Source organism: Bombyx mori, chromosome 16 (genome assembly GCF_030269925.1).
Source record: "Bombyx mori chromosome 16, ASM3026992v2".
Taxonomy (NCBI): domain Eukaryota; kingdom Metazoa; phylum Arthropoda; class Insecta; order Lepidoptera; family Bombycidae; genus Bombyx; species Bombyx mori.
Genome location: NC_085122.1, coordinates 4,941,944 through 4,963,172, shown reverse-complemented (window position 1 = coordinate 4,963,172; position 21,229 = coordinate 4,941,944). Strand labels below are relative to the sequence as shown.

The 21,229-nt window shown below is 38.9% G+C and overlaps 4 protein-coding genes across 5 annotated transcripts in view; 2 read left to right on the top strand and 2 right to left on the bottom strand.

The window, feature by feature from the left end:
- Nucleotides 1-21,229, bottom strand: part of LOC101741968 (flotillin-2) — a 436,009-nt gene that overhangs the window by 78,757 nt on the left and 336,023 nt on the right. The gene's annotated exons all lie outside the window — the stretch shown is intronic.
- LOC101746922 (NADH dehydrogenase [ubiquinone] 1 alpha subcomplex subunit 7) overlaps nucleotides 1-21,229 on the bottom strand; it is a 364,870-nt gene that overhangs the window by 184,379 nt on the left and 159,262 nt on the right. The gene's annotated exons all lie outside the window — the stretch shown is intronic.
- On the top strand, nucleotides 4,792-12,518 carry LOC101741674 (glucose dehydrogenase [FAD, quinone]-like). Of its 2 annotated transcripts, XM_004928863.4 has the most exons (4): nucleotides 4,792-4,939; nucleotides 8,040-8,208; nucleotides 10,630-10,760; nucleotides 10,843-12,518. In XM_004928863.4, the coding sequence occupies exons 2-4, from the start codon at nucleotides 8,046-8,048 to the stop codon at nucleotides 12,421-12,423; spliced, it is 1,875 nt and encodes a 624-aa protein (XP_004928920.1). In that variant the 5' UTR covers nucleotides 4,792-4,939; nucleotides 8,040-8,045; the 3' UTR covers nucleotides 12,424-12,518.
- On the top strand, nucleotides 15,589-18,257 carry LOC101741535 (glucose dehydrogenase [FAD, quinone]). Its single transcript, XM_012692713.4, has 3 exons — nucleotides 15,589-15,865; nucleotides 16,048-16,178; nucleotides 16,252-18,257. Exons 1-3 carry the CDS (start codon nucleotides 15,703-15,705, stop codon nucleotides 17,824-17,826), a joined length of 1,869 nt encoding a protein of 622 aa, XP_012548167.1. The 5' UTR covers nucleotides 15,589-15,702; the 3' UTR covers nucleotides 17,827-18,257.

Here is a 21,229-nt window from a genome sequence, read left to right as displayed (position 1 = left end):
CACTCGCCCCGCCGCCTCCTTCTGCGAGATGGTGCACTCGCAGAAGTCGAGCATAGCCTTCCAGGACTCGTCACCGCCAAGCATCGACGCCACGACGCCAGGTAGCGACAAGTCCGGTCCTATCTTTGCGACCAGGACACGGCGCTGCACCTCCCAAGCGGGGCAGACAGCGAGCGTATGCTCCGCCGTGTCCAGGTCGTAGTAGACTGACATAGGCTACGTTTTACCCTAAAAAGACATCATATGCCCACGCTAAGCTTTTTTATTTTTTTTATTACTTAGATGGGTGGACGAGCTCACAGCCCACCTGGTGTTAAGTGGTTACTGAAGCCCATAGACATTCACAACGTAAATGCGCCATCCACCTTGAGATATAAGCTCTAAGGTCTCAAGTATAGTTAAAGCGGCTGCCCCACCCTTCAAACCGAAACGCATTACTGCTTCACGGTAGAAATAGGCAGGGTGGTGGTACCCACCAGTAAAGAAGTAAGCTATTTTATTATCTCTAACAAAACACGTGGCACTTTAGAATAGTTAATTGACACTTTTTCTTGAAAGCGCAAGCGAAGTCGCAGGTAATGTTTGTTCTACTTTTGTCGCAAGGGCACCTTTTTTTTTTTTTTTTCCACAGGAGAAAATCGCCGGATCCCCACCCGCGCGGCAGGTGGGGTATGTGGGAGTTGAACCTCACTAAAAACTCCTGCCGCTCACAACCGGCGCCCTACCTCGGACCGGGCCGGAGCCCAGTCGGGGCTATTGAAACGGCGGGACAGGGTTGACGCAGAGCACATTACATCCATCCCACCGTCCCACGGACGCCGGACCGGTGGCCGCCAGCGACACGACCACCGGTTCCCTCGTTCAGCGGGCCGAGAGCCCGCTTTGATGGCGCCGCATTACACCTTCCCCCAGAGCGGTCGGGGGAACGCGGTCTACCATCACCCGGCTTCCTATTGCGGGTGAGCGTGCAAAGCACGCCACCCCACGTCTGGGTCTCTCCCCGCACAAAACGGGTGGGACCCCTAGCTCTTAGGGGGCCAGGTCACGGATACGACCCCGGTCCCGACCCCCTACTCGGCGGCGGCGGGTTTCTGCGTAGTGAGGAGAGCTTTCCCTCACTCGCCCCGCCGCCTCCTGCGAGATGGTGCACTCGCAGAAGTCGAGCATAGCCTTCGCAAGGGCACCTAGCCGTAGTTCATTAAAGTTTAAAAAAATCAGCATTCTGCCTATTTCTGTTGCGTAAAAGTTATGCATCCAATTTGAAAAGTAGAACAGTCACTGTACACTACGAGTGAATATTATAGTATATCACATTAAAACCTCGTTCTATATCTTAAAGTGGGTGGCGGAATTTAAGATGTGATATCTGCAAGCTCCGGTATCCACTTAAAACTAAGTCGGTCCCGAACTCGTCCACCTATAGGGTGTAATAAATAAACCAGTACCTATCATATCAAAGCAAAGAGTCCGCACGGGTAGGTACCACCGCCCTGCCTTTTTCTGCCGTGAGTAATGCGTTTCGGTTTGAAGGGTGGGGCAGCCGTTGTAACTATACTTGAGACCTTAGAACTTATATCTCAAGGTGGGCGCATTTACGTTGTAGATGTCTATGGACTCCAGAAACCACTTAACACCAGGTCCTCTTATCTAAGCAATAAAAAAAAAGTTAAGAGAATACGTATTTTAAAGACGTGTATTAAGGAAGCTTCTGTATTGTACAGTTGCGCGACTCTGCTCCTGTCGTTGCCGAAGTCCTCGGGCGGCGGTCACCACTACAGTAGGATGAGCCATTATGCGGAGTTTACATTACGAAATTAGTGTCATGCATGTTGAACTCAGTTTCACGAAAATAGTTTCGGTATATGCGAAAGTGATTTCGTTAAAAAAATAGTGTCGCGAAATCCACAGTATCGCAGTAACCATGGCGCCGTCAGCATCAAAGCTATAATTTGCTATATTCAATGTAGCTAAAGAAATGCTTATATACCTATAAACTTAAAAAAAGACTATCAAGAAAAAAAAAGTTGGTAGATTCGAGGATGGTCAACAAGAAGGCATTTAGGTGCAATGAAGTCAGTCCCTGAATTAGCAGATGAAGATCCTGAGAGTTAGAAAAACTATTTTCGAATGAGTGAAGATAATTTTGATTTTTTACTGTAGGTGTTTCGGTACCCTTGTCATTGATATTCATTAATAAGATCTATATTTTTTTCTGTACTCCATCGTTGGTTTGCCATTTTCAACGTTTGAAGCGCGTCCGAACTAACAATACACACGTCCGCACAGCGCAGGCCCTTTCGCGACATTAGTTTCACGTCGCGTCTACACTATGAAATTAGTTGCATGACACTAATTTCACCAAAAAATCGCGCAGGGCACGAAACTAATTTGCATGCATGAAATTAATGCATGCATTACGAAAGTATTAAATTACACGTGAAACTGTTGGTAAAACTAATGTCACGAAATTAATTTCACGTCACTAATTTCGTAATGTAAATTCGGCTTTAAAACAAACAATAAAATTAGCAAAACTACAATAAAATACAGATTAAGACAATTTCACATAGGGATCAACGACTTCTAAAACATTTCGTTTTTCAGTAAATCAAAGAAAAAACCGTTGAACTTGATTAGATCAATTTTGATTAAGTTTTATTTAGTTTGAAAAAAAAAAAACGTATCGATAAAATATCAGCCAAACAACAGAAACAATCTTAAAAAAAATATATTTTCATATCTAAAGTTCGTAATTTACACTGACCGATAAACCCAATGAACGTTTGACTGGTTTTAATCGAGGTTAAAACACGTAATTATGTATTGATTATACGAATAATGAATCTCAATTTAGATATGTATTCGAACATTTAAATTAGTAAAATGATAATTTGTAATACTACATTATGTATATTATGAAACAATAACGAATAATAAAACGAAACTAAGGAATAAAGGGATGGACGAGCTGACGGCCATTTAGTTTTAAGTGGTTATAGGCCCATAGACATCAACAACGTGAATACCGGCACCCGCTTTGAGAACAGTGTTCCAAGTCTCAGTGTTTACCGCCCCGTGCGCGCTCACAAGACGTCCTACGACCAGGAATTACGGATATTGCAATTTTTATTCCTTCATATTGGAAATGATTCTTGAACATTTTTAAGTATGTATTTCACTGGAAAAATTGGTACCTGCCTGCGAGATTCGAACACCGGCAGAGTCGCCTCGATACGAATGCACCGGGCGTCACATCGCGTAGGCTACGACGACTTCAAAAAGACGTCTATTAGACATGAATCCAGCAAGAAATTTAAATACCGAAATTGATTGTGGCATACTGTGAACCAGGACCAGCGATTACCAACATCCTGCCCATTTCTGCCGCGAAGCAGTCCTGAATTCTAGTCTATGGGACATCATTTCGATATCTTGGTGGGTGGGTGGGTCTTGACGCGACGCCGATTTCGTTCGCTTTTCCTTTAAAAGTTTTTTTTTATTGCTTAGATGAGTGGACGAGCTCACAGCCCACCTGGTGTTAAGTGGTTACTGGAGCCCATAGACATCTACAACGTAAATGCGCCACCCACCTTGAAATATAAGTTCTAAAATCTCAGTATAGTTACAACGGCTGCCCTACCCTTCAGACCGAAACGCATTACTGCTTCACGGCAGAAGTAGGCAGAGTAGTGGTACCTACCCGCGCGGACTCACAAGAGGTTCTACCACCAGTAAGTAGTAAGTGACTATTGCCCTGCATAGAACGCTGCGGTGTAGCCGCACTCGTCGAACTCGGCAAAGAGTTCGACGTGCAACCTAATCCATACATCAGCCCGCTGAGTTTTTCACCGGATTTTCTCAGCGGGTCGCGATTCCGAACCGGTAGTAGATTCATTCGCGAAGCAGCTGCTCTTGAGTTGTTAGGTCCACTTTGGAGGCGCTCAGGTAGCTGTTAACAAATCTCACCCCTCCTGGTTGAGCCCGTGCTCGCCCACCTGTCCTGGTGAAACTGGAAATTCCTCCGGGTCACCAGTAATCCTTCAATCATAAAAAAAGAACGCTGCGTTTCCCCGAGTCGACGACGGGCATCATTACGACTACTCCGATCACGTTTTTGTAATGATAAACAGAAATAAAGTCGGAATTTATTTTTAATGCAATTGGGTCTTATCCTCTAAAAGGTCATCTTATTGGTATCATAAAAAGAACCAGATAAATTATTCATTATATATTCAGTACATACAAGAGATCGGGGGGACATCGTGAGACGCATCAATTCCGCCCCCTCCAACACTACATGACGATCACTACCACTCTGTCAAGAGTGACACGTTTGAGAAAAAGAAGAAGTCATTCAATACATTTTTATGTACTCGACAACTGTAATCTACTAGAATATTAAGACTTTTCAGCATTTATCAGACATTGACGTTCATAGTAAGCATCTTCAAGTTGTGAGTGAAGAACTTTGCCACTGTCGAAATCCCCATGAAATGCATTATTATCATTATGTTTAGCACGATAATTCAATAACTGTTTAAAGAACAAAATTTATACGAAATGAATTTACGTTAATCACTTTCTCAGGTATAATTTATTTATAATAATCATGGTAAAGAGACTCTATCTATTTATATATTTTCAAGAAAATCACTTGTAATTTCGTAAGCCCATTGCCTAAAGCCAAATTAAGAAATTGAAAGAAAAAAAAAAAACATATTAGTGAATTAATCGACAAAAGGTCATGAAAACATCTATATTTTAGATGTTTACAATTAAATACATGCGTTCGTACTGATAAGAATTATATTTTTTGCGAATAACGAAGGTCCAATAGACTATATATTAAACAGAGAGACGGGATACGTCGTCAGTACTGGCAGACAATTAACCCGGACTCAACTTGCTTGTGGTTAAGGTTTTGTCACCTAAATAACGCGTAAGTGCCATGTTATTTTTTACCTCAATTAAAATCAATCATGTTTGTCTACCACTGAAAGCATTGAAAATAAATTTATATTATAATTACTTAATACATATATTGGAATTGTAAGTTTGTACACTATTATGATTTTTTTAGTTATTCAGAAGCAATTTAACGTAGAATAATGTATATACAAACAACCTAATAAATGAATAAAAATAATAATTATTTAGGTAAAGCTACTTATAAATAGAAAATCTGCGTTAGCTCACAGCCGGTTGGCAGAGTTCCCAGAAGGCTGGCAGCATTTCCACGCTGGATAGCAATTCTAATTCTTTGTGTAAAATACGTACCGGCCTTCTGGTCTCCCGAGGCCTCAAAAAGTTTTTTTTTAAGGTCCTTAAAAAAGCTTTTAGCAGATGGGCCCCAGGGGCCCAAAGTTTCTACTCCAAACGGAACAAAAATTAAATCTTTAGAGAGATTTTCATATTTCCGTCGTTTGAGGCCTTCAGCCGTTGAAGCAGCGCTGCCAGCGTTAGAATTAGTCCCAGGAAGATGTGTAATACATTCTAAGCTGTCTTCAAAGATACACAACTGTGTAGTCCCTATTAGGGTTTAGGGACAGGAACTAGTAAGGACTTCGTAATTTCGATTACATAATATCGTACCATAATTTTTGGTATTTCATTATGTTTTTTCTGTATTCATTCCTTGGTTTAGAGTTTAGATCGTATTGCGATTGTAGGTATCACTATTCTACTTATTTTCTGTCAGGAAACAATGATTTATTTATTTATTTATTTATTAAGTTGCACCAACAAAGTGATCATCAATACAAAACATTGAACAATTGACAAAAGTTCATGGCAGATGTCACCTCAATTATAGGTGCAATCGACAGTGCATTAACATAAAAAAAAAAAAAAATACAACTATGATTTGATTACATTTCATTCATTGCTTGCTTAAGATTAATTTAATTGGGAGATGATCCGCGACAGATTTTTCCTGTAAGTAGTGAGACAATTAGAAAAAACCGCAAAGGAGCAAGAATTCAATGAACTAAATTTTAATAGTAAACTGTTTTTTTTTTTAAATCCTGTTCGGTATATTATTAAATTATTGTATTGTTATCGGTTATACGTGTTTATTAATACGTGTGTCATTTTTGAAGTTATTCAGACGACTTCAATTTAGCGAAAATTACGTTAAAAGATTCAGTTATATAGATAGATAGATAGATGGATCACAGGTTAAGATATTGAAAGGGAATTAAAAATAAGTAAATGTAGTTCAAAACTCTTCTTTTTTTATTGCTTTGATGTGTGGACGAGGTCACAGCCCACCTGGTGTTAAGTGGTTACCTGAAGCCCAGAAAAATCTACAACGTAAATGCCACCACCCACCTTGAGATATAAGTTCTAAGGTCTCAGTATGTTACAATGGCTACCCCTCCCTTCAAACCGAAACGCTACTGCTTCACGGCAGAAATAGGCGGGGTAGGTACCACCAGGACTCACAAGACGTCCTACCACTAATAATTACGCAAATTATAATTTTGCGGGCTTGATTTTTATTTCACGATGCTATTCCATCACCGTGGAAGTCAATCGTAATATTTGTCAAGTATGTATTTCATTAGAAAAAATTTCGGGATTCGAACGCCGGTACATCTCAAGATACAAATGTATCGGACGTCTTATCCTTTAGGCTACGACGACTTTTTTGAAATCTTCTCTGCGTATATTTGCAGCGAAGCAATTATGCATTCGTTTTATTTGCAGAGTAGGATAATATCGCCAATTTAAGAGGGAAAATAAATAAAATATTATCATTATTTAATTATTATTAATTGAAACTTCCGACCATATCTGAATGTAGACAACGGCGTTCACGTTATGATGTGTGCAAACTACTAAAGTAAAGATAATAATTCTACGCATAATATTGTGTGGTGCGCCTTAATATTCTAATTTAAAACCTGCAATATTTTTCGTTAATAGCGCGCCATCAGTGATTACATCTTCAAGTCCTCGAGGATCAAATAATTAATAATTAATTAATGAACGTATTTAATTGATTTTAGAGTTTAGGCCGTAAGCGCAAAAGTGGCCTAGCCCACAATTTTTCAATATTTGTAATTTATTTAAATATAATAAAATTTGATGCAAAACCGACCTATCACTAGTTTCACCCATAGATAACAGATGGGTTTGTAAACATTATTTTTGCGTGTATTGTTTTTGCCTACGAAACAGTGTAAAAGTAATTTCAAACCTCACTATCTCCATACTAACTATGATAAATATAATAACTATAATAAATCCCCAGTGGAGGGTGGGAGTCCGGCGATTTCCTCCTAACAAAAAAAAAAAAAGCTTAGGCCACTTCTGCGCGGACGGCCTCAATTATATTATACCTCCAAATTTGCCACCGAATCGTCGTTTGCAATGAACAGATATTATGTAGGCGCATGCGACATATTAATACGAACTCTATTTATATTATACTAGCTTTTGCCCACGACTCCGTCCGCGTGGAATAGTTACTTTGGCATAACGCTAAATTTTACCCCCCACTTCATTTACGTAGAAAGTGAAAATATTTTGAAACATTCTTTATCGGTGCTCCACTTGTATTAGTCTTACCATGATATGTAACCTTCCTCAATAAATGGGCTATCTAAAACTGAAAGAATTTTTCAAATCGGACCAGTAGTTCCTGAGATTAGCGCCTTCAAACAAACAAACAAACTCTTTAGCTTTATGATATTAGTATAGATATGGTTATTTATTGAAGGCGGATACACAAATAATTCTAAGTATTATTCTTTATTATATGTACGTCGTCGTAGGTGGTTAGAAGTCTGAAAGTGGCACCTGTGACAGAGAAGTGCGCGTTTGGCTTGGTATGGACATGTGATGAGACGAAATAATCAATGAGGTTGTTAAGAGAGTATTAACTATGAATGAGGAAGGCTTTAGCGGAAGAGGTAGACCTAAGAAATTAATGGATGGGTTGTGTGAAAGATGATATGTGACAGAGGAGCGTGAGTGACGAAATGGAAGATAAAGGAGTTTGGGTTGTTTTTTAATTGACAATTCTTTAATTTCAGTTCAAGATGTTTTGGGCGTGCGACCCAGCGTTAACGACTACTATAGTCAACAGCTACCAGGTAGCGGGGCCGGTCTTCCAGCAGGCCCTGACTACATTCTTGGCTGCGCAATGTGCGATCGCCGGCGATCACTTATGGCCAGCCGATGCTACCGACAAGGTTCTCGAAGGTAATACCGGAAGTTTATCGGAGCAGAATTCATCGATATTATCTGGAACTGCTGCGTTCATCGACAGTGCGTTTCCAAAGATCTTTTTTGCCACGTACCATCCGGCTTTGGAATGAACTCCCCTCCACGGTCTTTTCCGAGCGCTATGACATGTCCTTCTTCAAACGAGGCTTGCGGAGAGTACTTAATGGTAGGCAGCAGCTTGGCTCTGCCCCTGGCATTGCTGACGTCCATGAGCGACGGTGACCACTTACCATCAGGTGGGCCGTATGCTCGTCTGCGTACAAAAGCAATAAAAAAAATACATATATATTTTAATATCTAATTTATTTATTTTAAACTGACTTCAAAATATTAGGAGGTTCTCAATTCGGCGGTTTTTTTTACCGTGTTACCACAGAACTTTTTTTTTGATGCTTTTGAAGACTTTTGCTTTTCGTTTGGTACCATTTAAATTTTATCAAGATCTGCCGGTGGTTTTTGATTCATTCTTAATGCTTCTTAATGAATTAATTTCGACTACATTAATAATTATTTTCTTATTTGGGTTGAATACGGTTTTCATTATTGTTCAAATTTTATAATATTTGTTGTTGTCTTCTGTCTTCGCAAATATGGATCAGGATTTTGTGATGAGAGCACCTAAGTTCTACATAAAGAAACCATAAAAAATTTACATAATGACGACATTGAAATAGCTTTATTTTTTTCGCCCGAAGAAATATTCAAAGAAATTGTCATAGTTTTAAGGAAATTTATTTTCGATTCCGTCTCGTGTTTTAAAAGGACTAAGCGCATTCACAGGCCAACAGAAACACGTCTGTACTGCATATTATTTAGTGATCTTTTTACGTGTTTTCTTTGTTCGCATTAGAGCATAACATAAGACGCGGAATAGTTTTGACGAAGAGTTTTCTTTTTAAGGAAACTCCCGCACCAAGACGCAGTACCTACTGTTATTCGAAATATAACTCGTAGCTGCCTATAAGCATTCAGTAGAGAATGGTAAAAAAACCCAATCTCAAACCAACGATGCCTGAGATAAGCTAATTAACGTCAATTTGTTAAATAATCTATTTGACATTAATGATAGATAACCTCTTTTGTCAATATTACGTATTATATCCTTAGCGGTAAAAACAAAACGTACATTATGTTACGAGATTTTTGAAGAGACAATTATTTTATTAAAATTTTTTTTTTGCTCTTATTGACAGACTAGCATACGGCCCATGTGATGATAGGTAGGCACTGTCGCTCATGGACGTCACTAGTGCAAAATTTGTTTTAATTATGCATACGACTCTCGAAAAACGAAGAAAATACTAGGATTTACATTTATTATTTATTTAGTTATTAGTAACATTGCACCAAAACAAATATCTTTTTTAAAAACGCACAATGAAGACGAAATTGAAAGAAGAACAAACATAGCCTGGAAGAAATTTTGGTCACTCAGAGAAATTTTAAAAGGAGACTACTCAATAAACCTTAAGAAAACTGTATTAGACACCTGTATACTGCCTTGTCTACTGTATGGCTGCCAAACTTGGGTATACACGACAAGAGCAAAACAAAGAATTACAACAACACAAAGAGCTATGGAGAGAAGTATCCTAAACATAAGAAAAATTCAAAAAGTCAGGAGCAAAGTAATAAGACAGAAAACAAAGATAACAGATGCCCTCACACAAGCTCTAAAATTGAAATGGCAGTGGGCAGGTCACGTATTGAGATACACAGACACCAGGTGGACAGTCAACACTACAATCTGGAAAGGGCCAATTGGCAAAAGAAGGGTAGGGAGACCGAAAAGACGATGGGCTGACGACATAATCGAAATAATAGGAAAGGACTGGCAAACGATCGGCAAGGACAGAGATCAGTGGAAAGGACTGGAGGAGGCCTTCACCCGAGATGAGGGGTCCATATCCAATAACAAAAATTAACTCGTACTAACATTTAGACAATAAGCATTAATAACTAACTAAACACTAACAAATAAATACCACATTTCAAATGAAAGAAGTGCAGGATAAGGAAATACAGGCTTTTTTATTTTATTTATAACATTGCCCCAGGGATGCTATTGTAGCATGATATTGGAAATGTTTCAATTCAGCTCGCAATCCAGCTAGAGTTAAGTGGTTGCTGTAGCCCATAGACATCAAAAAGTGATTGTCGTCGTACATCTTGAGACATGAGGTCGTAGTTTCAATTTTAGTCTGAAATGACTGTACCATCCTACAAACAGGATCGCCTGATTGCTACGAAGCAAAAACAGAGGGAATGGTGGTGTACTTATCCTCATTCTAATTCTGGCTAATTTTACCGCAAAACAGTCATGTGACTCGGTTTGAACAATAGAACAGCGAACTGTGTGAATTTTAGGGAATGAAAATGGTATTTTTTTTATTTTAGATCCAAACTATGACTTCATCGTCGTCGGAGCTGGTTCCGCCGGATCGGCTGTCGCCAATCGTCTTAGCGAAATATCTGACTGGAAAGTGCTTTTAGTCGAAGCCGGTGGTAATCCTACATTGGCAACCGAGGTGCGTATTTATTATTCTGAAATCTAATAAACTACAATCTGATACATTGATAGCGTAATTAATACAATTCATCTCATTACAGATACCGCAACCTTACTACAGTAATATGGGCACATCAGAAGACTGGGCTTACCATACTGAACCACAGGAAGGGGCTTGTCGTGCCTACAAAAACAAGGGATGCGCTTGGCCACGTGGTAAGGTGCTCGGCGGAAGCAGCAGCATCAATTTGATGTTTTACGTTCGAGGTAACAAGGCCGATTACGACGAATGGGCTGCCGATGGAAATGAAGGCTGGAGTTTCGAGGACGTCTTGCCCTACTTTAAGAAAAGTGAAAGCTTCATGGGTAAATTTGACGCGGAGGCGACTAAATACCACAGCAAGGGCGGTTATCTCAGTGTAGCTTCTGACGATAATATGCACGAAATCGAAGATTTGATAATCAAGGCTGCAGTAGAATTAGGACTGAAGAACTTGACCGACTGCAACGGTGACAGCCAAATTGGAGTTATGAAATCGTTCACAACCACCAAGGGTGGAACTAGGTTCAGTACGGCCAGAGCTTTCCTTAGCCCTATCAAGGACAGGAAGAACCTCCATGTCATCAAGAACGCTATCGCCACCAAAATCGTTTTTAAGCCCGGTACCAACATAGTCAGTGGAGTTTTGTTAAACAAAGGTGGGCGTGATATTGCTGTAAATGTAAGGAAAGAAGTTGTCGTTTCCGCTGGTGCTATTAACTCCCCACAGCTGTTGTTGCTCTCCGGAATTGGACCTCGCAAGCACTTGGAAGACCTAAACATTGAAGTTAAAGCCGATTTGCCTGTCGGAGAAAACTTGCAGGACCATTTGTTCGTACCCGTCTTCTATACCAAACCTGGAGACAAGAAAGCTACTACCTTGCCTAATATTATCTCTACTTTCATTGAATACTTCTTGCACAATACTGGCGACTTAATCGACACCAGCCCACACAGAGTTATCGCTTTCGAAAACACAACCGACCCGAACTCTCCTGCTTCTGACATGCAGTACCACTACTTAATATTCCCTCCAAGCTCCTACAACTTGTTGGACATGTTCCGTAAGCACGGTTTAAGCGAAGAAGTCCACGATAAGTTCCGTAAAATGAACGAGAACAAATACACCATGCTCGTTTACAATACTTTGTTGAAACCCAAATCTGCGGGTAGATTGTTATTGAAGACCAAGAATCCATTCGACAAGCCATTATTGTATGCTGATTACTACAAGGATATCGAAGATTTGTACACTGTTATCAGGGCTTTCAAACAGCATAGTTTGAGATTGGGCGAGACCAAAGCCTTCAAGGAATCTGGATTTAAGCTGGAATGGATTGAGTTGGATGCCTGCAAAAGCTTTGATAAGAACAGCGACGAATTCCTAGAATGTATTGCTAGGGAAATTACATTCTCATTGTACCACCCAACGAGTACGGTGAAGATGGGGGCCGATGGTGACCCGACCTCCGTAGTGGACACGAAATTGAGGGTTCGAAACGTTACCGGCCTCAGAGTAATGGACGCAAGTATAATGCCTTCCGTAATCAGAGGTAATACTAACGCTCCTTCTATCATGATCGGTGAGAAAGGAGCTGACATGATCAAGAAGCACTGGCTGCACACGCACACCGAACTATAAAACAACAATTAAAACACAAAATTTTTACTTATTTGTGAAACTTAAATAATTTAAAATGTAGCCTTGTTATGTTTAATAAAATTTATTGTTACTAACATTTTACTTTCATTCCATTTCAGAACTTTGATAGCGCTTTTTTTTAATGATTACCTTAAATTTCGCTGTCATTAGTTTAATCTATATATTAATACGTGAAGCAAAAACTTTGTATCCCTTTTTACGAAAATTGCGCGGACGGAGGAATATGAAATTTTCCACACTTATAGAGAATATAGAGAAGAAGTGCACAATGCTAAAATTTTTTAAAAGAATGCATAAAAGATACATTAAATGAATAAAGAAAACATTACACATACTACCATGTATTTGACACACACAGGCATGCATACTAGTTATTTATTGTCAAACTTTTGTTCTTGACGTCTGTGGTCAAATTGAGAATAGATTAAATATTGTCTGTCTTTATTAATATTTGTCTATAGGTAGTCTTGGCGAAATCTGTGACTATGGAAGTATAATAAATAGTCTTTGGTAATAGAACCCTAATAATGTTCAAACTTATAATTTCAATTAATTATAGTCGAATTTCGACTACTGCGGGTCCACTAGTTCAAAGAGAAACGTGTTTTATGAAGCACGTTCATTAGTTGAATCTGTGATGTTGCGAAATTTTGAAGTTTATTTCTTTGTAAAGGTTGAAGGGTTAATAGATTGAGGCCGAATTATGAGCACAGACGAAGATTGTGTTATCATTTCGTTAACAATAACTGTAACACAATAAATATGATTGCTTTACAAATTTATAAGTTAGATAAAATTAATAGTCAATAGAAACTGTTTTAAACATCTTGTGTAAATTTTCCTGATCGAATAATATAAAAAAAAAATTGTGTTCGATAAAGCGGTAAGTTTGATCATCAATATAATTAAACTGCTTTTACGGTTTAGCCTCGCGCTTATTAATTATTTATCATTTAATACTTTTTATTAATAGCAAAATATGTCGTATTATAAAAGTGGGTTTAATTTAGTCTATGGCTCGCAAAAACCGAAGAAAGTATTAATGATCGGTATTATTATATTATTGTATGTATTCCGTAATATTTTTTTCAAAACTTTTTTTTATAGTATTTGTATTGTAAGCCCGTACTGGTAGGCCACACCGTCTCATTCATTTTTATCACGATGTAGTCGTGGTTTTACCATTGAGACAGTTGTTTTGTACTGTTAGACTTCGATCTCAAGTCTCAAGATGTGTTATGGGATTTACGTTTTGATGTCTATGGGCTTCGTTAAGGTTACTTAAAATTAGATGAGTAGTAGCCTCGTTCTACTGTTTAAGCAACCACGCTGAGCATCCCCCTCCCGACTAGGCGCGTCAACACCTCCGCCCCCGCCATTCGCCCAATCACGATGTTCGACCAGCCCATACCGTGGGCCCCGAAGGTCAAATATTTAGGCGTCACCCTCGACAGTAGGATGACATTCCGCCCCCACATCAAGACGGTACGCGACCGTGCCGCCTTCATTCTAGGACGTCTCTACCCGATGATATGTAGGAGAAGTAAAATGTCCCTTAGAAATAAAAACTTGCATACGCCCCGTCATGACCTATGCAAGTGTAGTGTTCGCTCACGCGGCCCGCATACACTTAAAATCATTTCAAATTATTCAATCCCGTTTTTGCAGGATAGCCGTCGGAGCCCCGTGGTTCGTCAGGAACGTCGACCTCCATGACGACCTGGACTTAGAGTCCATCAGTAAGTATCTTCAGTCGGCGTCCATGCGCCACTTCGATAAAGCGGCACCACACGAGAACCCTCTCATCGTGGCCGCCGGTAACTACATTCCCGATCCTGCGGACAGAATGGAAAGCAGTCGACGTCGCCCCAAACACGTCATCTCGGATCCTCCCGATCCACTAACGGTGCTTTTAGGTACTTCAAGCACCGGTCACCGTTCTCGTCGAACCCGTCGCTTGCGACGAAGGGCTCGACGAGTAAATTAACTCTCAGACACAGCCCACTGAGTTTCTCGCCGGATCTTCTCAGTGGGTCGCGTTTCCGATCCGGTGGTAGATTCTGCGAAGCACGGCTCTTGCTAGGGTTCGTGTTAGCAACGTCACCAGGTTTGAGCCCCGTGAGCTCACCTACTAAAGTTAGGGTTACGCTGACATAGCCGCTAGGGCTATCAGTTTAGGTAGGAAAAAAAAAAAAAAAAAAACTAACATAAATGAAAGTACATACTTGTTGAACGTCAAAAAGAACTACCGCCAATTCACAAAAACTAGCCTCCATCTTGAGAAGAACTGGCAACTTCTTTTTTTTTAATACTAGTTTTTTTTTTAAACATACATTTTTAGAATTAGTATTATAACGTAAAAATCATTGCAATATTGAAATGCCCGGAGCGAGCAACTCATTCCCACTTTGTGCAATCTTCTACCATTCTTCTATCGATTTGTAGCGAACGATGCGAATGTGCCGGCAAGTACCGATTTTTTTTCTTTAATAACGTACTTGTCACACGTTCACGAACGACGCGCGTGATGATAGGGTAACATCGTGTAATAAAAATCAAACTCGTAAAAATTTTAATTTTTTGTAATTACTGGCGGTTAAGCGTCTTGTGAGGCCGCACGGGTACTTTCAATCACCTCGCCTACTTCTGTCGTTGAGACTTAGAACGCATGTCTCAAGTCGGGTGGTGGCATTTACGGTGGCGCTGTCTATGGGCTCTCGTAGCCACTTAACACCGAGCGGGCCTAATAAAGTAATAAATAAAAATAAAAAAAACATATCCCACTGGGCGCACAAGAACCTTACCACCAAACCGCTTGGCTAGGCGGTGTAGATTTTTTTATATTGTATACATGGGTTGACGAGCTCACATCCCACCTGGTGTTAAGTGGTTACTGGAGCCCATAGACATCTAAAACGTAAATGCGCCACCAACCTTTAGATATAAGTTCTAAGGTCACATTATAGTTACAACGGCTGCCCCACCCTTCAAACCGAAACGCATTACTGCTTCACGGCAGAAATAGGCAGGGTGGTGGTACCTACCCGTGCGGACTCACAAGAGGTCCTACCACCAGTAAAGAATATGTATGTATGTTTTTGTGGTAATACAAAATGTATACACTAAGAGGCGCGATAAAGCCATGACAATATCTTTAATTATCTCCACGACTTGCGAATATCTTTGAAAATACTACACTAATTTATCTGAAACATGTTTTAGTCAACTTGCAAAACTTTTTATAGGTTCGTGTGAAACATGTGGGCGTGTGATCCGACGTTCACTTCGACGGTGATGGACAGTTACGGAGACGTGGTTGGGTCCACGTTCGCTCAAGCACTCACTAGTTTCCTCGCAGCGCAGTGTGCTCTTGTTGGAGACCATCTGTGGCCAGAGGATGCTATTGACTCTGTTGTCAATGGTAAACATGACGAGATTATTTTTTATACATGGAAAGGTTATATACAACGTTCATTTTACGACATTTACGTCGTGGATCTCTATGGGCTCCAGTAGCCACTTAGCACCAGGTGGGCTGTGAGCTCGTTCACCCATCTTAGCAAAAAAAAACCAAATATTCACGACCAATCTTATTATTTTCAGGTAGTAGCTACGATTTTGTGGTGGTCGGAGCAGGATCAGCCGGCTCAGTCGTAGCAAACCGTTTAAGTGAAGTCTCAGAATGGAAAGTATTACTAGTGGAAGCTGGAGGAAATCCTACTTTAACTACAGAGGTGATAATTAGATATTAACAATCCCTATACACAAGCATATTTGGTTTAATCATTTAAAATTCACATATTTTAGATACCACAAGTATTTTACAACAACATGGGAACTAAAGAAGATTGGAATTACAAGACCGAACCGCAATCTGGCGCATGTCTCAGTTATAACAATAAAGCATGCGCCTGGCCTAGAGGAAAAACTCTAGGTGGAACCAGTAGTATCAATGCTCAATTTTATGTCAGAGGAAACAAATTAGACTACAATGAATGGGGAGACAACGGTAACTACGGTTGGAGCTACGAAGATGTTCTGTCTTACTTTAAAAAAAGTGAAAAATATATGGGAGATATTTCAGCAAATGATACCTATCATAGCACAGAAGGTGAATTATATGTCACAAAAGATAAAAATTTAACGCCTTGGGAAGAGCTGGTTCTTAAAGCATACCGAGAGCTAGGAGTACAAAATGTAGACGATATAAACGGAGAAAATCAAATGGGTGTAACACAAAGTCAAATTACCGTTTATAACAAGACAAGAATGAGTACCGCTAGAGCATTTCTTTCGCCAATTCGAAATAGAAACAATTTGCATGTTATCAAGAATACAATGGCTACAAAAATCCTATTTAAAGAGAATACTAATATCGTAAACGGAATTTTGTTACACAGAAATGGACATGATTTCATTATTAATGTGAAAAAAGAACTAATATTGTCAGCAGGAGCAATTAATTCACCGCAACTTTTAATGTTGTCCGGTATTGGGCCACAACAAGACTTAAACGCCCTAAATATTTCCGTAAAAGCTGATTTGCAAGTCGGAAAAAACTTGCAAGATCATGTCTTTGTGCCAATAATATATACAGCACCCGTAAATGAATCAGAGCATATTACTCCAAGCATTATAACACAAAACTTCTACGATTACATGGTGAATAAACAAGGCTTATTGTGTGACACCAGTCCTCATAGAATTATAGCCTTTGTCAACACCACTGATTCGACTGCCACCAGTCCCGACTTACAATTTCATCATGTTGTATTTCCTCCAAATATTAATTATCTATTAGATATGTTCGAAAAGCACGGGCTCAAGAGCGATATCGTAGAGCAATTCCGTGAAATGAATAAAAATAAATACGCGGTGATTATATATAATGTTTTATTGAAACCGAAATCCCGAGGAAAAATTTCGCTTCAAAGCGAAAATCCATTTGATCGTCCATTGATATACGCTAATTATTTTAATGACACTGAAGACATGATGACGCTGATAAGAGGTATGAGAAAATATTCTTTGAAATTAGGCGAAACAGATACTTTCAAACAAGCAGGATTACATTTAGAATGGTTTAAGATACCAGCATGTGATAGCCTTGATAAAACAAGTGACGAATTTTTGGAGTGCGTTTCAAGAGAGTTAACGTTTTCTTTGTATCACCCAACGGGCACGGTCAAAATGGGACCACAGGACGATCCCACAGCAGTAGTGACACCTGATTTAAAAGTACGAAATATCGAAAATTTAAGAGTAATCGATGCTGGAATTATGTATTCGATTGTCAGAGGTAATACCAATGCACCAACAATCATGATTGGAGAAAAAGGTGCAGAGCTTATAAAGAAATATTGGCGCAACACTGTCGTATAAATAATTGAGATTTAAAAAAAATATAATTATGACCTATGATTATTAATGCTGTCGAAAAACAGAAAAAATATCCAAAAAGGTCCTTCTTCGAAGTGAGCGCGCCAATTGTTATCTTCAAAGGGTTGAATTTAACTAAATTCCATTCGCCCCATTTGGAGACCTACCCCTGAGAGTTTTCCATTTCAACTCGGGTAAATACGGAAACTTACACGGCTTTTACGACACAAATACGGCTTTACCTAGAAAAATGTGCCGTAAGACGTAGCTAGGGTATTTGTGGTACGAAGTACGTCGGTAACTAAATAGATACGTTCAGGTTACTAGGTAACTTGACGTTGTCACAACTGCAGCATTGATAGTCAAATTGGATCATTGAACAAACACTACCAATTTATTAATAAACGTTTTGCATGAATAAAAATAAAATAAAACTTTGTTTAATATTCTTCAATTTCCTGTCCATCTTGATATATGAAAATAAGCAGAAGCGCAACTGTGTAAACATTTAAACATTTTTGTGGAAAACCATGAAATTGTGAGACTTCCGCCTAGATGAAAGCCGTATGGAAGGGGCAGTAGGCGAAGTATATTGAAGTTAAACTGACTGAGAACCCTTTGCATTAAGTGTACTGGGAATAAGCCTACCCACCTAAAGCATTTTTTTGTCATAGCCCCTTTGTAATCAACTTTGGATGAGAAAATTTAGTTAGTGAGCACATAAACAAAAAACCTAGGTTTGTGTCTCACAATAGTTATAAGTATCTTCTGATTTATTTTTATTTTTTATTGCTTAAATGGGTGGACGAGCTCACGGCCATCTGGTGTTAAGTGGTTACCGGAGCCCATAAACATCTACAACGTAAATGCCGCCACCCACCTTGAGACATTAGTTGTAAGGTCATACTTTTAACAGTACAACGACTGCCCCACCCTTCAAACCGAAACGCATTACTGCTTCACAGTGTGTAGAGCGTGGACTGTATTTTGTGCTGGTCGCTTCAATATTTCGATATATTCAGTGAGAAGGTTATTTTTATTTTATTTTAATGTAGTTACAACACGTGCACGTACGACCTGAATTGTTGATTGACTTACAATGACTGTTTTGTCAAAATTATTATTCTATTTCAAAATTCAAAAAATAGTAATAAAAACTTCATGTTTAGAATTGCTCTAAACCGCCTGGGCAAAAATAAATTTGTACATAACAAAACTTATTCTTATATCGCAAACATCTTGTTAGTTGCAATGTTTTTCTAGAAGCTAGAACATTAATTAAATAATTCGCATGTAATTAAGTATTACAATAACACTATCTTGTCATTAACATCAACTTATGTTAACCTTATATTAACTCATTAAATACAATAACATTAACTGAACATTAACTACATCTTTATTAAAAAAAATACAAAAAGAACCATAGTTCTTATTAAAACACAATGTGAACATAAAATAGTTTGTATGGATCGATTATATAATTTACCATCAGCAGTTCTGAGCTGCAATGCTCGGACTTTACAATCGTCACCAGGATATAATTTTGTTACACGTGCCACGGGCCACACCAAAGGAGGAGAATTAGGCTCTTTCATTAGTACAAGTGCTCCCTCAGTTACATTGGCCATGGGTTTATACCATTTATTCCTATTTTGTAATGTATTTAAATAATATTTATGCCAAGCATTCCAAAATCTCTGCTGTAGCAAAGTGCATTTTTTCCAGTAATTAAGTGTGTTTACATTACATTCAGAAACATTGTGTTCCGGATATGTTGTAAGAGCTGTCCCCACTAAAAATGACCAGGTGTCAGGTAGCAATAATCAATAACATCCTCAGAAAGAGGTAAAATAGGACGCGAATTAAGCACTGCCTCTATTTGGCATAAAACAGTGTACAACTGCTCATAAGATAATTCAGCATTTAACACAATTCTTTTGAGATGAAATTTCATACTTTTCACCGCAGCTTCTGCAAGTCCAGCAAATACAGGTGCGTAGCTTGGCGTAAAATGGAACTTTATACCTTCTTTGGCCGCATGGGCTTGCATCAGCATTTGGGGGTTAATAGAATTATTAAGCTTGTACAGTTCAGCAAGTTGGTTCCTTGCCCCACGAAAGCAACCACCGTTGTCGCAATAGACGTCGCTGGCAAGCCTCTTCTGCTGATGAATCGTTTAAAAGATGTCAAAAAAGCATCTGTAGAAATATCAAAGGTTAATTCCAAATGAATTGCCTTAGTAACAAAGCAAACATAAACACAACGGTAGCCTTTAGTGATAACCGCTCTACGGATTTTTGAGTTTTTTATATTAACTGGCCCAGCGAAATCGATGCCGACCCTTTGAAATGGTCTGCATGCCGTGACACGAGGTTGAGGCAAGGATCCCATCAGTTGCTTAGCTGCATCAGCTTTGAATCTAAAGCATACCAAACATTTATGAGTCACCTTTTTAACCTGTCTCATGCCGTTAATTAACCAGTATTTTTGGTTTAAATTAGATAAGAGTGACTTAGGTCCAGCATGTAACAGTCTAATATGTTCACTATGTATAATCAACTCAGTTATGCGAGATTTGTTTGAAAGAATGATAGGATGTTTTTGTGCAAGAGGTATGTCAGAGTTATCTAATCGACCGCCTACCCTAATCAAGCCATTTTCATCTAAAAATGGATGTAAAGTTTTAAGGAAACCATGCTCGATGTTACCCTTTTGCAATGCACTGATTTCATTATTGAAATGCACTGACTACTCGTGCTTTATTATAAAATGTAACGCGTGCTGTAACTCATCATGATTAAGCACCTTATCCTCAATTTTTGAATAGCCTTTTAAATTACGACAAAATCTGAAAACGTAAGCTACTATTCTCGTCATTTCGTTTATATCAGAATACTTATCTAAGAACTAGAAGATATTGGAGTCAGCAGCTGCAGTAAGTATTACCTTTTCTTGCGATGACTTCTCTGCTTTCATCTCGGGTAAATTTGTAGGTAAATTTATGTTTTCTACATCAAATTCATACTCACACTGCAAAAAGTTGGGTCCCTGCCACCAGTGTGCGCAATTAGGAAGCTCAGGAGGGTTGATACCTTTGCTTATCAGGTCAGCAGGGTTGTCTGATGATGGTACATATAGCCAGCACCAATTTTTTGTTTTTTGCTGAATAACACTAACTCTATTCGCAACGTACGCCTGCATTTTAGTTAAATCAGTTTTTATCCAAGCCAATGCTATTTGTGAGTCAATGAATAAATATACATTATGTATTTGAATTTTTTTTTATAATGTTTCATATCAAATCAAATCAAATCAAAAAAATTTTATTCAACATAAATGAAAGTACATACTTGTTGAACGTCAAAAGAACTACCGCCAATTCACAAGAACTAGCCTCCGTCCT